Here is a 17,967-nt window from a genome sequence, read left to right on the forward strand (position 1 = left end):
GTTTTTAAAATCTAAATAAGATTATCTTTTAAAAACATTTATATGTCAGATCTTGATTGATCCTCAGTGGGTTATGAGGTTCAAACAGCCCCTCTGTAAGTTCTTTCATATTGAGTTGTTTTCTCCTAAAGGATCTCAGAATGTTTTGCAGCTAAGCATAGAAATGTGTTGTTTTCTATTAGTTCATTTATTAAATCCCCAAGGACTGATACACAGGTATTTCTTGAGTGAAGCTGACTACTTGTTTCATGGAGTAAAGAAAGGCCTCTTACTAGTGAGGCCATGAAAAAAATTTTATCCCACTGATTTTCTCCATCTTGTTGATTCCTGCCTCAGCAATATGCAATGACTTTTTATTTTTGGGGCTTTTTTAAGATTGCTTATGTTTAAACAAAGGTTGCATAGAGTTAATATCTGAGTAAGCATTATTTGTTAATAATGACACAAGCAATGGCAACCAGCACTTAAACAGTTGGAAAAAATGATTTTTATTTTAAAATTAATTATAAAAAAAGAAGGAAATAACCCCCTTGATTCCTGAATATAAATTCAATTGTAAAGAACAAGCAACACATGTTAGCATTTCACCAGCAGTTTCATTTGTGTAAAACCTTCCATAGGACTATATAGCTGTTTCACTAAAATCTCCTTTTCTTTTAACTATTATTTTATTTTGCCAGGAATAATTTCTGGTATATGACTGCTGTTATTGTCCTACTATGTTGCCTTAATCTTGTGTGATCTGTCATACCACAGCTTTTCTCCACCTCCATTACCATCACAGCTCTGCTTATTTTGATATTCATAGCAATATGGTTTCCAGATTTAACACAAGGTACCTTTTTTCATTTGTCAAGCCTTTCCTGGTCTTAAGCAGTAATTAACCAATGAACTACCAAGATTATTCATTACTTCATCTGCATTATCATTATGATCTCCTGCTCTGTCTGTGGCTGGAATTCTGTCTCTTCCTCAAACCCCTGCTATTACCTAGGAAATGCCTCATTTACAAACACCCTTGTAATCTCTGTCACCCAGGCCTACAGGTACCACGCATGTGCCACAGTATGTGACCTCGAGTATTTGGCATCCTCCTAAATCATCCACCAGGGATGCCAACACTGCCAATGCTCAGCCAGTGGCCTCCAAGGGGTCTGTGAGGCTTGGAGCGGGTACAAGCCAGGGGGAGGCCGGTTTTGGCCAGAAAACCCCTCTTGCTTCATCCAGTAACCGAAGGTACACTGTGCCGTGTAACTGCATAACTGACCCGGTTTGGAGCTTTGCAATGGTTTGGTAATAACAACCTCTAACTCCTTCAGATGGAAATGCCCATTGCTTCAAAGGTGGGTGTCCACGTTCTTCCAGTTCCAGCAACTTCTGGTTCATGTGGGTGATACATTTTCAGTGGCTCTCATAAGGATCACACCTACAATACAGAGACAAGTCATTAAGCATCTTCAGCAGAGAAACTGCAGCTGATATTTCTGTATTTTCAGTGGATTCCACAAACCTTCCCATATTCAAATGTAAAATCCTTCCATATTACAGCTTTCTCTAAACACTTTCTCCAGCACTTTTTTTCTACAAATGCTACAATAACAGATTTTTTTTTCATATCCATTTTAATTTTTGTTTTCTATATTTTTGATTCTTTACAAGTGATCTGTTGGAGGATTAGAAACAGAAAAATCTTCATGCATTACATAAAGGAGACTAAGTGTTGTTTTAATAACCCACTCACTGTTATTTGGACAGAAAGTCTCAGAGAGAAAAAAGTATAATCTGCACTTATATTGTAAATGTTAGAGTGCATTTGTTGCTGTGTTCTCATTATGGTTGTTAACCAGTATTATCCGCTTAACCTCTACTGATCTGTGTTCCTTTTCATGAGTGAAAATCAGCTGAGAAGAGATGTGTGTTTGTGTTCATCCACCTAACTTACTTTTATGTTTGTTACTGCAAATATGAAGATGTTTGATTTTTTCAATTTCTTTTAAAATACAAAGTACTGTAAGGATTTAAAGTCTACAAAATGATTGTATTTAAAAACCAACCAACCAAACAAAAAACCCTCTGTACCAGGTCATAACGAAGCTTTTGCAATAGATAATCTATTTTATAAAGCAGAACTCACATTTATCAGTTTTTAAAATTCTTCTGCACTTGAAGGACTAAAATGAAAAAATCAGACTTAAAAACTAGAAAAGAGGAGAAGAAGAAACCCAGGTTATTGTATTTGCCTATATAAATAAAACTATTTAAAATTTATAGTTGTTAAACTAAAACAGTCAAGTTGGTCTTGAGATCTTTCTATAAAACTGTTTTAACAATGTTACCAACTGCATGTAATTTATGTAACCAAACCACTCTGATTTTTATGTCTATATCCACTTCACTTACATTTATTCCAATTCCTGGTTCTGATAATTAATATAGTCTACCATGAAGGAAGGTAAGCAAGCCTCTAACATTTTAATCACATAAAAAGAAATATTACAAACACTATGCAAGATAAAATTTGTTTGTATTTCTTTTAAAGTTTAAAAGGTATTCAAGTATATTTGCATTTATTTTATTTACATGGGTTTGTTCCATTCAAATCTGTCCATGTCCACACGTACGGATTGGTTTTTTTATTTTCTTTTCAATATTTATCACTGAATATGTATTTTGATTAACGTTTTGGGGATTGTTACAATTAAGTCAGTTGACTGTTCTCTTCAAGGTATGAAGTCTTGAATCTTTTGAATTTTGGAGATTGTTACAATTAAGTCAGTTGACTGTTTTCTTCTCTTCAAGGTATGAAGTCTTGAATCTTTTGAAATCTGTAGCAAATTCTCTTTCACATCAGTGCAAATAGACAAAATAGGTGAAATCCTAGTTTGTGTTTAAGACATACATTAAGTTCCATTTTTATGTGCAGCATAGTTTTAGTCCTTTCCTGTTTGCCAAATCAAAGATATGTAAGTATTTAAGATGGAAACTGTGACTCCACAGCTTTTAATGGGGTAATTCTGGTACCCACTGTGGCACAGGGAAAATGTCACAGTATTGAAATTCAGTGACAAATTAGCTGTGATGGATAATATATAGCTACTCTGCTACATAGGCTGTGTATTTGATAGTCTACTAGCAAATTGGAAGAATTTACATCATAAAATGCATCAAGAAGGAAGAACTCATCTGAATCTGAAATGCATATTACGATGGAAGAACTTCTGCAAAACTGTTGCAAAACTTAGCGTAAGGATTTGAAACCCAGAATTGCAAACTGGATGATTATTTGCAGGAGCTCACTCACTGTGTACATAATTGTAGGTGAAACTCCATAAAGGAGAAAATACTGATTCCTTGCTTTTGTTATGGGCTGCATTCAATTTTGAGGTTTGTGGGTATAACATCCAGCTTCTGTCTCAGCTAATCAAACAAAATATTCAGCTGAATTAAGACACCATCATCTAGACTATTGGGGTATCAAATTCAGAAGTACCAAGCACTCATTCTAGGTGCTGACGAGTATAACTTGTCAAATCAGTGCTTCTGAGAGAAGCAAAAGAAAATACGAGATAGAATGGCTGAAAGAGAGAAAATTTGCACAGTGGATGGTAAATATGCTTAGGAAAAAAAGCTGAGAGAGAGAATTTTGAAGGGCTAAGGTTGGCTGAAAAAACAGCTGTAGAACTGTAAGGTTTCTTTTGTTATTTGATACTTGTGGTCAGGAGGGAGTGATTTGGGCATTATTTGTACCTTGAGCAAGAGAATCACCGAATTCCATCACCTTGATAGGAGTAATTTGTAAGAACATAGAAGTGTGGCAATATATTTATGAGATAGGTCTAAAGAACTACATCCATTATGTTCCTAGGCCACTGCTCATGTCAAGACAACTATGTACAGTGATACTCTGATTTTTAAAAAACCTGCTAACATGGCCCCCTTTGTCTGCCTGTAAGAGATGAGCAATTTTTCTCAAATTTGAGTGAGGTGGTGGAATACATTAGTAGTTCAGTAGGTTACTTAAATGGTCACAGGATACAAGACTAGATTATTACCATTAATTTCAATGTATTTGATGAAATTTATCCATGCTCAAAGACTTTGTGACAGGCTCTTCACAGCCATTTCAGTCCTGGGTGCCACATTTCCTACCACTGGCATCACTGGGAGCAGTACTGAAGTGCTGTTTAACACCTGGGGTAAATTTCAGTCAAGCAGGACCAACATTGCATTGCAGTCTGAACTGCACAGTGGAAAAGGCTGAACAAATGTCTTTTTTTTTCTTTGCATAACTGTGCTTTTCCCTCAGTAACCCAGCCTGCTACTATGTTTGCAGCTGCAGGTTCAAACATAGTAGGTTTTATGCTCTACAAGTAAATGCTCGCCTTCTTAAGATGCTTCTTGTTTTATTTAATTTAACTCTTTAACTAGTACCCCTATTGAGCATGTCCCGGTGGCTCCCAGTTCTGCTGCTCCTGCACTACACGCTTCAGCACCTCAGCCTGCTGCTGCTGCTCAAAACACAGCCAGCCCGATGACAGCACCAGCCACCACCTCAGTAGTGCAAGAGTCTTTCTCCTCCTCCTTCCAAAGGTAATGCTCCATTGCTTTATACCCCCTCTGGCTTTGGAAATGCTGCATACACATTCTTATCTTAAGAATGTAGTATGAAGAGCTGTAACCTGGTTTATATGCTTTTATATATTTTGGAGGGGGGGAGGGGAGGTGTTTTGGTTTTTTTTGGGGGGGGTTGTGGTATGTTGTTCATGTTTGCATAGACTTTGCAAAATAAAACTGCCCTAAAAATGTAACTCCATTTTCAGAAAGCGAGTCTAGGCTTAAAATTAGAAATGTTTTTACACCACTTGTAATAAAACCAAAACAACTCCTCATGATAGTTACAGTGAATGAAGATTCTTTTAATGGTGTTTCTGCAGTAGAACAAGAAATGGAAGATTAGAAAATGTCATTTAATCTCATGATTGTGCTTACTGTATCACAGCAGATATCAGTAAAACATGGTAGGCATTTGATGATTGACTTGCTCTATAAATTAAGTCAATTAATTTCTATTGGATTTATATAATATTTTCTTTCCTAATGAGAATTAGCCTTAGAGGTGAAGTAAGTTTCAAGGACATGCATTCCTAACACTTGTAGCACAGTGGGAGTTACAGTTGTATATTAAAAGCTGTCAGACAGCTTGTGTGGAAATGTGTGGGATTTATACAGCTGTCACTTACATTACAGTAATTTTGGAGGTAGTAAGAGTGAATTCTTTTGGTACATAATATTCTTTTATCTTTGGGGTTTGCTACATGAATATTCTGAAAATATGTATATTTTAGCATGCTTAAAAATCCAAGGAAAGCCACACTTCCAGTAATAGAAACTATTTTAAATAATTGAGACCTCAGAGGTACCATATTTTATGTGTGTATAAATGGAATTGGAAATGTCTTGGCTCTGCTTCTTGATTAATTTTTGCTAGTTGATTTTGCATTATGTACATATACCAACTAATTAGTTTCTCACTTCGGTCAGATTTTACCTAACCATGACCTACCAGAATGCAGTGGTTTTATTCCAGTGCAAGAAAATCCATCAGTCAGGCAGCAAAGGAGGTTTGAATAAGGTATTATGCTCTAATTCAGAACTGGCTGTGAAGTACTTGCACATGAAATAATGATAAGGTTTAAGTAATTTTTATCCATTTGTTGAAACTGTAGCATGAAGAACATGTATTACCTAGTATCTGCTTCAAACAGAAAAATGCCTCTACTAAACTAATCATTCCGATGACTTCTGTTTTAGATAGGACAATCTTCTGTCTGGGACTGCTTGCATAGTAAAATTTTTATCTTGTATTTAGACTCAAACATCTTCAGATCTTTCAGATAAAAGCATGTATCATTGACAAAGGTCCTGTCTTGTAATATTGTCTTCCTTAGTTACTGATAGAGTCTGGTTTTAAAATTTTTCCATAATGTGTGCATTTTGTCTTGTGTTCTGTAGGAATGTGCTTGGTTGTGCTATTCTGTAAGTCTGCAGATGTATGCTACAGAAAACCTGTTCCTGGTAACTATGCAGCAGTCTTCCTGTATTTGAATCCTGCCAGAGCTTCGTTCTGATGACATGATTTGTGTCCCTGTTAAATCATTTTGTTCATGCTTTCATGCTTTTATGTGTCTTCTGCAGAGTTCTTGCAGCCCCCAGCTCTCTTTCCCAGCCTAAGCCTTTCCATGCGCCCAAGAACATGTCATTAGCAGCTTCCACTATTTCATCTGCTATCTCATCTCAGTCTAGGTATATCTGTAAAGCTCTCTTCTTTTAACTTAATTTGTTTTGATTTTGTATTATGCTCTCTGATATGAGGTTTTCAGTTTCTGAAGGGATTGACTTGGCAGAGACCACTGAAAAGCACGATGTGTTTAAAGCAATAGCCCCTTCCTTATCTTCCATGTGACAACCCAGCTAGGAAACAACAGAGTTTTAGATGTAGGATATGTGACCACAAGGTCCTCTTGGAACAGAGGTATTTTAGCTGGTTGGTTTGTGCTGCTTTTGCCATCCTGAAATGAAAATACTTGTCTAGAGACACTGGGTGAGAATGATGGACCTTTTTTTTCCTTGGTGAAAACACAGGATCACAGGAATCACTAGAAAGAGAGAGTGCTGCTGTACTGCCTCAATTCCAAGCCTTTTCACTACTTTCATACCATTTTAACAACACTAACAGAGGAAAAAGCAGTAGATCTTAAGACTCACTTGAACACAGTCTTCAGAAACAGTGAAAAACTAAATCAGCAATACATTTGAGACTGTAATTATCCATGTATCTCCTACCATTATATAAAAAAATAGTTAGGAATTACCCAAAGGTGATATTTGAAATGGACAAAGTGCACAAGTTTGAGGGCTTCACACCAAGTATAATGGTCCTTCTCAAGAGAATCACAGAACAGTTAAGTGCTTGGCACAGGCAGTACTTAATAGCAGTTTGGTTGGCTTCACATCACTGAAACCAATGCAAAAATGAAATAGCTACTGAACAAACATCAGAAGAGTTTTCAGTTTTAGGATGTAAACATCTCTGTTCACAGCCGTGGGAATTACACAGGGGAAGTAATTCCAGTATGGAGTTGATAAAACATAAGAAATAAAATTAACTGCTGATGAGTGGAAGTACACCAATTTTAAGTTTAGTTTCAAGAAGCCCCTTGGACTCAGGTAAGGTTCCTTGCTTTCTAAGCAATAATAACTGTGCATATTTGAGCTTGATTAAACACTGGCATGCAAAACCTATTATTTCTCTTGAGCTACAGAAAAGACTTGATTTTGGGGTTTCTCTCAGCTGGAGACTGAAATGTCTCCATCAGTCAGAAGATGAAATTAAATGGAAGCTTTGGTGACTACTCTGGCCAGACAGAGCACATCTATTAATGTTTCATCAGTCTACATCTTAGAACCCATCTAAATCTTTCATAAGAGCTGTGTTTTCATTCCTGCCTTGGACATCATGGAATCATAGAATGGATTGGGCTGGGAGGGGTCTTAAAGATCATCTAGTTTCATGGGCAGGGACAAGTTAAGCAGCAATTATGCATAATTTACATATAAACAGCTAATAAATTACTACAAAGATAGCCAGTACTTGCTGACACTACTTGCATGTCTGTCATAGAGCTAACCTAATGCTATTTCTTGACTGAGCTTTTTTCCATTTCCCTTAAATTTCATATCCATTTAATGGGAGAAGGGAAGCAGTGTGAGACGCCTAGAAACTATAAACTCATTTGTAGTTACGTACCAATATGGACTAATCAGTGTGAAACAAAATTTTAATGAGTAAGGAGGATAAAAAGATGACCTTGAGGTACTGAGACATTTGAATTGAAAGTAAATTAGTAAATTAGGTTGGCATAGACCATTGCCCCTTTTCCTGCCCCTTTGAAAGGAAGTGGGTTGTCTGGGAAGGCTGTGTCTCCATTCTTGAAAGTTTTCAAGACATCACTGGCTAAAACATGGAGCAACCTGGTCTGACCTCAGAGCTGGCCTTGCTTTCAGCAGGTTAGATGAGATTCTTTCTCAGACCTCTTTCAGCCTCAAAGATTCTTTGAAACTATGGAAAAACAGCTGTTCATTTCAGAAAGCAGTGCTTTAATCAGACTCCTAAAACCTCTTGCTGGCACCTGGCAATGATTTCAGTCACAGATAAAAGACCTACAGCATATCAACTTTATACACGGCTGCTTTGTCAATGGATGACGCAATTGTGATGCTGTCATCTGCTTCCTGCTGTTACCAACAGGCAAATGTTACTGTCTTTGCTTCAGCAAGCCTTGGGACATAACTGCAAATCAGAGACTTGTAGGACCTGTAAAAATTTGGTTCCCTGATAATCAGGTACAAGAAACAAACTCTGGTTGGTTGGTTGATTTTGGATGACTGTCTTGCAGCTGGAATAGATTCTTTATCTTGGTGCACTACTTCCATGTTTGTTTTAAAAACTGTTGTGTATTATAGCTAGTGTATTCAAACATAAGGGACTAAAATTGGCTTCTAAATTAATTTATGATTCAAATTTTTGAGCATCTGATAGTTTTAATTTAGAAATCAAGCAGTGTGTTAGCATGCCAGAATACAGACTTAAAAACCCAGTTTCAGCTTGACATATACCAGAGGAGTATTGAGCTTTTAATATAATTTCATTTCAAAATAAAATATGGATGACTTAGTTACAATACTGTTTTACAGGATGGGGATATTCTCAGGTGGATGAGGCTGAGATTTTACCACCATTATTCCAGTGTTTGGGGTTTTTTTCCTTTTAGATGCTTTAAAAAGATTCACCAAGAAAACACAGGAGGATTTCTTGATCAATATCCTTAACTATTTAAATCTGATTTTAAACTTCAGTAGATCCAGTTCTATAGTGACATTGCTTTTGGCATAACACTTAACATGAGTAAAACCTTCCTTCCTAAACAGGAGTGTTTTTGAAGTAAATCACTAATCTTTACTTGATTGTGTTACTCTTACTTTTACATCTGCAGTGAAATCTGACTTATTGTTACCTGTTCCACTTACAATCTTACTTAAAAGAAGCAAGCATAGCATGAGAGTTTTAAATAAGCTTGAAGCTCTTTAGGGATGGGTTATTCCATCCAGAGGGTTAAAGCAGGGCACCCCATGAGACAGCACTCTGGGAATGCAAAACCAGGAGAAACAATGGAAAGAGTTACAATTATGCTTCTAAAAGTCAAGTGTAGCTTCTCTGATCCTGAGATTTTAATCCAAGCGCTGTGTCCATGATAAAGGGAAGAAAAACTCTTCTCCAGAAGTTAGGAAAATAACTGGCATAAGGCAGACTCCTGGTGATTCTGGGAAATGTGGGCTGTGCTCCTGTGGGATGAGACTGATGTCATGTAGCCCTGCAGTGCCCTGCAGACAGGAGCTCAGTTCATTCTGAATCCTCGTGTTTCTCAGATCATACACTGTGCAGGCTTTCAAGTACTTCCTGTATTTGCATAAATGACTCATTTATGTTCTGAAATTACGCTGTTTCCCCAAGAAAAAAAAAATCTACCTGTTTACCTAAGACACTGTAACAGTAGAAAGGTTCTGCAAGGCAAAAGTTGAATGGTTTTGCTTCAACTATGCCAGCCTGTCCTTTCTGTGGGGTTGTCCGAGCTGCCTCATAAGCTGGGGCACTTCCCTGATCTTTGGCCTCTGGTTCATTCGAGGTTTGCTCTTCAGATTTGATGCAATTTTAACTTATGACACTGAGAAAAATCCCTCGTATTTATTTTTTTGCGTTAATAAAAATAATTGGAGTTCCACAGTCCAATAACAAGACCAGATGAGAGTGACGTATGGAACAATATACTCAGCTCATTGACTGATGCTACCACTCTTCAGGTTTCACTGTGATTCCCAGCTTAAATAAGAAAACAAAATGTAATGAAATACTCATCTTATAGGATTATAAATATGTACATGTTGTTTACTTTAGCACTTAAGAGCACTTCTCATTCATAGGAAATTCATGGTAGGACAAGATATCCCAATCTTCTGTGTATATTTTTTTCAAATACAACTTTTGTCTCATTTTAGTTTCAACCGGCATTCTTCCACCTCCATCAGCTACCAGTCAAAGCAGAGGTACAAAAATGTTTTGTGCAGCTACTCTACCTTAAAAGCACTTAACAAACCAGTTTATTGCTACTAGTAGGCATCTAGTGAAGCGATAACATAAAAATGATCTGCTTAAAAATATTTACTCTTTCTTTTTCTGACAACTAATAGTTTTCAAAGATGGTATTTAATTTGCTGCCTGTCACGTGCCATTGACTGCTACCGATAAATTCAATAAGGTTGCTTTCACTGCTTTTCGAGATGCCAGTGCTTCTTGATCCATTAAAGCATCTTTGATCCTTATGACATCTTTTTATTCTTTCTTAATTTCCTTCTTTCTTTCTAGTTTCTTTATTTTTGGTTCTTTTAATCACATGCTATTTTGTTTTCTTCTATCAGCAGAAATTCTGATGAATCTTTAACTTCACTAAACCCTTAATGACGTAGTGTAACCATTTATTTCTCTTTGACAAGCCTTCTTATCTTCCTTACTGTATTTAATATGTTTCATGCACATGTAATAGGGTTCAGTGCTTCTTTTAATTTTGCTATGATTTTGGTACTATGAATGGGGTGGAGGGAGGGGGGTGTTTTTGTTTTTTTCAGCTTCATTTCCCTGAACACAAGGAAATCTGTGGTATGGTTTTACTGTGATATTACATTTGGGAAACACTTGAATTTTGAATAACCATTTTTCTTCATGTATGTCTAAGTATTACTAATCTGGTTCAGACCTTCTTTATTTATTTTGTGCATTAAGAGAGATTCAGATGAGTCTTTCTAACCATTGGACCTGTGTACCTGGGAGTAGACTTTCCTGACTGGATGACATTTTCAGCTTAAGGCTCTATGACACGTTATTTTAAAATCTTTTAACCCACATTGTAAATATTGGGCACTGAGCTGTCTAGTTTACCCTGAAAAGCAGATTTTAAAACAAGGACAAGTCTTTAGATGGTGTGTTTAGCTGATGGCATTTTGAAAGCTGTGTGTGAAGCCAGTGTGCCCACAGTGTCTGTGTCCCTGTGCTATGGTAGGAGCAATGGCCTCTGTCCAGTGACCCCAAGCACAGTGCTGTCTTAGGCACCACAGAGGAGGTATCATCAGGAAATAGATGGTAAGAATGGAAAACAAAAAGGTTTGCTGTGCTTAGAACAGCTTTGGCAGTTACAAAATCACAGCACAGTTCACAACAGAATTTACAGTGAATACAAACCCACTAAAAGAGTTTATCTTGGAGAGTCCTGTTCACTCATGGTATAGTGGACCCAAATCCAGCCCTAAGCCCTAGACTAGGTACAGAAATAATTAGCTATAGCCATTGTAGCAATAGCTAAGTTTCTAGCTTTTGCTAAATAGACAAAATAAATTAGCCTGAGGCAGCAATGCTATGAAAACTAGATCTATAGTAGAAACATTGTCAGAGCAGCAAAAAGCCATGTTGTGAGGACAGGTCTATTTTGTTCAAAATTGAAAGTTTCCATCTCAGAATGTTTTTTACCTGTACTGGAAGACATCTGCTGGGTTTGCCATGTAAGATTATTAAGTGTTTTCTCCAGATGGCATCTCTTTCCACTGTTAAAGAAAGTAAAGTCAAGATGGACCAATAGTCTGGCAAAGCTTCTTTTCATATGCTGACAGATGTTTTCCTATAGACAAACCCACTATGGAAATAACTCCTAAACTGTCAGCACAAATACACAGGGATCTGGTTCATAGGGAGAGTGAAACTGAAGGGAAAAAGAAAGCAAAACTATGTTTTCAGGGTGAGTAAGAATGATGTTCTGTAGTGAGTAGGTTTTTCTTACTGCACATATCTCATTTTCTGTTGCTTCCCTTCTTTGTACTTCTTTATTCTCTCTTGCTTGCTTTGATTGTGATGCTCTTCTGCAGTCTGTGAAGCACAAACACTACAAACAGAATAATCCCAAGTAACTGGCAGATAGAAGAGGCCTATTTTTTAATGTGTTATTGTAATCAAACTGAGAATCACCATCTAAGCCATAAAATAGAGAAAAACTGCTTCTTACTGATGTTTGGAATCCTGAGCGAGTGTTTTTATTCTAAGAATGCAATGAAGTGCATCATAATATTACATATCATATGTTTTTTCTGTAGGGTGAATCTGAACATCAAGAAGATTAATGTAAATATTGGGTTCAGTCTAAATAGGGAAAAGAGTTTCAGAAAAAAATTTAAAGGTCACTACAATATTTTTAAAAGAGTATAACAGTACATAAACACTAATTAGCATTTGTAGTAATAGCAGTAATTGTGCTGGGCAAGTATATTTTAAAGTCCAGATATCCCTCATTGATTTATCTTAGACAAGACCAGGCCTTTTTGTTTGCAGAGGAACAGAAAACACAAACTTTGTATGCAGCTTTCTGAAGTCTGATCCCGTGTTAAACTGAGAGTTTCAAATTTGTCATATTCCCTCAGCAAGCTATTTTCTGTAACAGCAATCACAAACTTGCTATTAGTTAAAATCCTTATTTGACTAATTTTTCTTTCCAAAGAATTGTCCAAGCCTTCCTTAGCAATGCTAAAGACTGATGAATCTCACAGCATTCTTTCTGTAGTTCTCACAGAAGATTCCTCTTGGAGTTCCCTGGATGCTGCCAGATCTGTTACTTCATGATCAGAAACTTTTGCTGTTTGTAAAGTTGTTCACACCTACATTTTGCTTTTAGAAACACAACCCAGTCATATACACCAATGCCAGTTTCTGGAAGCTACAGTGAAAGTCCTGCTCCTTCTGCTGCTTCAAAAATGAGAGTTGTTACTACTGCCAGCATAAAGCCCTCTGTCTACCAGCCAGGTAAGGAACTTTCAAAGTACTGAAAAGATTTGGAAAAAAAATGCTCACACATTTCTTTTAGAAAAAGAAAATGTCAAGAGCACGCATTTTGGACACAGACATATCAGAAAATATTTATATAAATGGAACTAAATGTTGCTAGTTTTGCCTCAGGTTGTTTGAAGATTAAGGATTACGTTGTATTTGTATTCTGCTTCAGAGTTAAAACGTGGAACAAACAGAGGGAAAAATAAAAGCAAGGGAGAAGTCTAATAAAGAATGTGTAGCCTGATTTTTCAGAAGAAATACATTTGAAAAATAACACAGTGTATCCAATTAGGAGCCCAGTGACACCAGAGAATTGATAAAATAGCTAAAGAATGCACAGTTCAGGAAGGAGGTAAAATAAGTGGAGTTTGCTTGAGTAGGATATATTTTCAAAATAGATAAGATATATACTGAATTTCTCAAACTTAGGCTTATATTTGAAATGAAGAATGAGGTATTAAAGCACTTCATAATGCTGTTCAGTTTCCCAGAGATCTAATAACTGAAGGAATATATTTGGTTACTCATTCATTTGGAAAATACGCTCCTTGATATTATTTAAATTCCCTTGGTATTAACGTGTTACAAATGGACTGAACTTCTAAAACCATTGATGACCAAAATGTGAACCTTCAAACTGGATGAATTAAATGAGGCAGCAATATAAATCTAAGTGTAGTTCTGTTTCAAATTAAGGTTTTTCTGATCTTGGCAAGAGAATTAAAAAGTTGATTTATATCTTTACAGTCAATTAAATATGAAAAGGCCAAGAATTCTAACAGTCTTAAACTCTGTCTTCTGTAATGTTCTATTTCTGGATCTACTGAAATTAAACAAACATAGGAATTTTAGTTAGACATGAAGCAGACAGACAAATCAATTGATCTTTATATTTGAGACATAAAGGTAGAAAAAGTCAAGTCAGAGCTCTCATGAGCTATATAAGGGTCTCAAAGTAAATAAACCTTCAGCTTCTCCTCATTTGCTTTTGGTTAATGCATCAGTGTATACCATGTTCTCACTCAAGGCAAATGCTATTATTTTTGACTTGAAAAGATGATGACAGCAGGTTTATTTCTATAATGCAGAAGAGAGCAAACTGTGGCAAGTCAACATACCTCCTGAATACACTGACTGATGTTAAGCCCTGTGCTCATTTGGGGAGGTATAAACTCCAGTTCAATATACAAACCTGCTGCAGAAATATATCTGCAGCTCTTTCCAGTCATTGGCTGGATCTGGTAAAGTCAAAGCTGGCTGTTGGATTCAACTTGGATTAAGAGGAAAGACTTTTGTTTTCTCCTGGGTTGGGTATCTTCTTTGCAATTCCTTACATTGCTGGTTTTCCTTTGCAATTCCTTATGTTGCTGCTTTTGAGCCTCATTGCCTCAATAAAGGCTTAAATAGTTGGCAGAGAAAGAAAAAGTCCCCCTTTACTGTTTAGAGTTTGAAATATCCAGTAAGGGATTCTAAAATACCTTCATAATTGAACCCTAAAGTGACTCAGGTACAAGAGAAACTCCAGACAGAGATTTTAGTGAAGATGTTTGGGTTTTGTTTTGGTACCTTTCTAAAGGGTTGTATATTTGATGTAGTAGCACTTCAGAGTGGTTTTGGAACCTGAGCTGGCCTCGAAGACAGTTGCAGTCCTGAGCAAATAGGAAATTGCTGCTTGGGAAGAAATGGAGGAAATGGCATTTCCTGTCACAGATGGGAAAATCAATAGTGCTTAGAAACAAACCACCAAGGTAGTTATAAAACTTCTCACCCAACTTTGTAATTGACTGGCTTCCCTTGGAAGTGTGGGGCAGAAACTTCCAGATTAATAAACAGGCTCATATATCAAATATAGAGACACCTGAATCAGTCACTGAGAGGATTTACAAGGCTATTTTAATCTGTCAGATTGAAAAAAAAACCAAACAAACTGAAACAAGTCTCAAAATGAAACTGCATTGTTGAGTATGTGGCTCAGGTGGAATTTATCACACAGTCTACACTTTCCCTTAGCTAACTCAGGTGGGAAATTTTCTGCTGCTAAAGATCTTTAGTTTTTTCCAATAGGGAAAGCTGTGAACTCTGAAATCTTCTCCCTAAATTTCATAACCCAATTTTTAAAAGGAGTGTAGACTTCTCTTCTGAACAAGGCCCACTAGATGGCAGAACATACCTGGGTATTCCTTTCCCGTAGGCTTTCCCAGACTAGGATAGCCTTTCACATATCCCAAGTAACTCCTACACCAGTTCTTTACCACGAAGTAACATGATACCTAAACGTCAGAAAGCAGATCTTTCCTTTTAAATCCCGAAGTCCATCTGGGCCTACTTGTGTATGCAAAATTGGTCAAGCATAAAGGCCTGATCTACTCTTTTAGGAATTGGGAGAAAGATTCCCACAGTTCTTAATGAACTTTACATTGACTCCTAAGCATCTTCAATACTAAAACAGCAGCTTCCACACCATTATTTCATTTTTAGTTCCCCTGAGTAAGAATAGTGTCTCCCTATAAAACATCATCTGTACCAGTATATGGGAAAACTTTGGGCTTCAAGGATGTGGCCACTAAGTGTAGAACAAGCCAAATCAGTTGTGGTTGTTAATTTCATTTGTTACTGAAAATACTAAAGAATAGCACTTATGTGATCCACTAACAAAGGAAAAAAAAAGAAAAAATATTCTCACGGTGCAGGTCAGTGTGTGACCAAAGCATTTGAGACTGTAAATCTTTGCTTTAGTTAATGAGTAAAGTAATGTGCCTTTTTGTCTGGAGAGAAAATAACCATTGACCATACATGAAGAGCTGAGGGGGAGAATTCCAAATTCCCCAGAAGCAAGGAATTGGCTTGTTCCTATTGCTGTTAAGAGAGACCTCTTCTCCTGTCATTCTCTCAGGATAACAATAAGTCCTTTTGTTCTTTCCTGCTCTAAGAGAATGTGAGGGCTGAGAGGAACAACGTGATAGAGGCTATGTTACTGAATTATTTGAAGTATTCATTTTTTAACAGTTATAGTCAACTCATACAATGCTGTTATTTTGAGAATATATTCTCTGATATACTGAATCTCAGTACTTTTTTAGTACTTTTTTAGCAGCCCCTTTTTTTCTGCTGCATGTATGTTGGAAGACTTTTTGAAATACATAAACGTTCAAGGTGAATGCATATGGCAGTAGCTACTAAGACAAAATAGTTGTTCATATAAGCTTAGGGATGTAGTTCTAAGAAAATAAGATAGTTCCCTTTTAATAACAGTTGCTAAAATCTCAAAGGTAGTGAAATCTTTCTAATACATTGCAGTGGTACTATTTTGAAGCAATAGTAATTGCAGTTTGTTCACAGGGGGAAAATGTATTATAATAAATCAAGCCTGTAAAATTAGATTATAACAGCTGAAAAGAGAACTCAGAGCAGAAGCAAACACCCAGCATTTGTCATTTTGCAATAATTCCTCTGGTACTTCTTTTTAGTAACTGGGGAAAAAAATCCTATTTTGTTGTTTTATTTTACTTTCCTTTATTCTGTTTCTTTATTTTACTGCAGCAAATAGAAAAGATAGGGTGAAAGAAGTAGCAGATAGAGAGAATGTAGTGAAGTAAGCTAGATGTCACCTTACTTAATTAGAGCACCTCATAGGTGGGAGCCTTTTGAACTCACCAATTAGAGATGAAATACTAACTTCTAGTTTTGCCTATCTTAATACCATAATACATAAATAGCAACAGCCTCAGGATCTAAAGAGATTGCATATAAATTCTGTTCTGAAATCTTTAAATACTGGTTACCATTTCCAAGTTAAAAAAAAAAGCCTCAAGCTAAGGTGGGATACAGTTTCATGAAGCAGAAACATTGTTGATGTTGTACCATAAGAAATTTTTATCAAGAAAATGCACTAGATTCAACTCTGACCTCAATAAAAAGGTCCCAAGGATGATCACAGTGGGTTGATATATATGCATTTTAAGCACCTGCAAATTGCCAATAATCAGTGTAAGTTATTATGTGTCAGGGTGTGGGTTAAGGGACGGGTGTTAAGTCGAACATAATCTCCTCACCACTTAATTATTCAGAAAGATCCATGTTACATTCAGAATCCTCTTGGCTGAAATACCTTTCTACCTGCAAGCCCCTTAAACCTGTGCATGTTGTATTTGGTCATTTTCTTGGTGCTGGGATCTGCTGTGCAGAATGTTTGCCTAGACTGCTGGAGAACTGGCTTCTGTTCCCAAATCCGTGCTCTCTCATTTGGGCAAAACACTTCAACTCTCCAGGCTTCTTTTCAATCATTCACTTTGTTTTCCTTGCAAAGGGAAACTGCTTTTAGTGCTCCTGTACTTGGCAAAGTGAGCCTGTTTCTTGGGCAGTAACTTCAGTCCTACATAATGCAGGATCTGACGTTTTGAAAAGAGCAGGGCAGTGGGAAAACTTGTCGGTATGTGCAGGCCCTGGTTCCTGCTTATTTTAATGTGATAAAGCTCCACCCAAGATTAGAGCCTGGTGCACACAAACACGGAGACAGACTGCACTGAAGGTTTTATGTGCTAGTCAAAGGGTGGAAGAGAGAAAGGATGATACTCTGTTTTACACACAGGAACTGAGGCGCAGAGACACTTTGCTTTGCTCAAAGTTATACAGGAAGTTTGCGGCAGAGCCAAGAACCGAACTGAGATCAGTCATAACCGCAAGTCTGGCCTTCCTCTAAGTGCTGTTGGCTTTATCTTGCTGGTCATGTGAGCTGAGTTGGCTCCCTCAGTATTGCTTCCAGTGCTCTCTATCTCTGTGTTCCTTGTGGGAGCCTGTTTTTCTTCAAAAACCTAGGAATAAGCCTACAAATGATAGATAACAGTGAAATCTGTAAAAAATGTTGTGTTTTAATTAATATAGTGAGATCAAAAGTTAAGCATAACTTATTGAAATTCTCGAGAATTCCGTCTAAAACTTTACTGTATTACCTGGCTTTTCTATTTTTAACCTGTCTTGAACAGAAT

The 17,967-nt window shown here is 36.8% G+C and overlaps 1 protein-coding gene across 9 annotated transcripts in view; it reads left to right on the forward strand.

Annotated features, from left to right (window-relative positions):
• Positions 1-17,967, forward strand: part of LDB3 (LIM domain binding 3) — a 108,293-nt gene that overhangs the window by 80,688 nt on the left and 9,638 nt on the right. For 2 of the 9 annotated variants that reach the window (XM_017746390.1, XM_017746395.1), the window contains 5 exons: positions 1,039-1,236; positions 4,429-4,590; positions 6,196-6,303; positions 10,114-10,161; positions 12,828-12,955. In XM_017746390.1, coding sequence (XP_017601879.1) covers positions 1,039-1,236; positions 4,429-4,590; positions 6,196-6,303; positions 10,114-10,161; positions 12,828-12,955 — 644 coding nt within the window. The remainder of the gene's footprint in view (positions 1-1,038; positions 1,237-4,428; positions 4,591-6,195; positions 6,304-10,113; positions 10,162-12,827; positions 12,956-17,967) is intronic. The other 7 variants (XM_017746392.1, XM_017746394.1, XM_017746396.1 and 4 more) reach the window with 7 other exon arrangements.

Source organism: Corvus brachyrhynchos, unplaced genomic scaffold (genome assembly GCF_000691975.1).
Source record: "Corvus brachyrhynchos isolate BGI_N302 unplaced genomic scaffold, ASM69197v1 scaffold279, whole genome shotgun sequence".
Taxonomy (NCBI): domain Eukaryota; kingdom Metazoa; phylum Chordata; class Aves; order Passeriformes; family Corvidae; genus Corvus; species Corvus brachyrhynchos.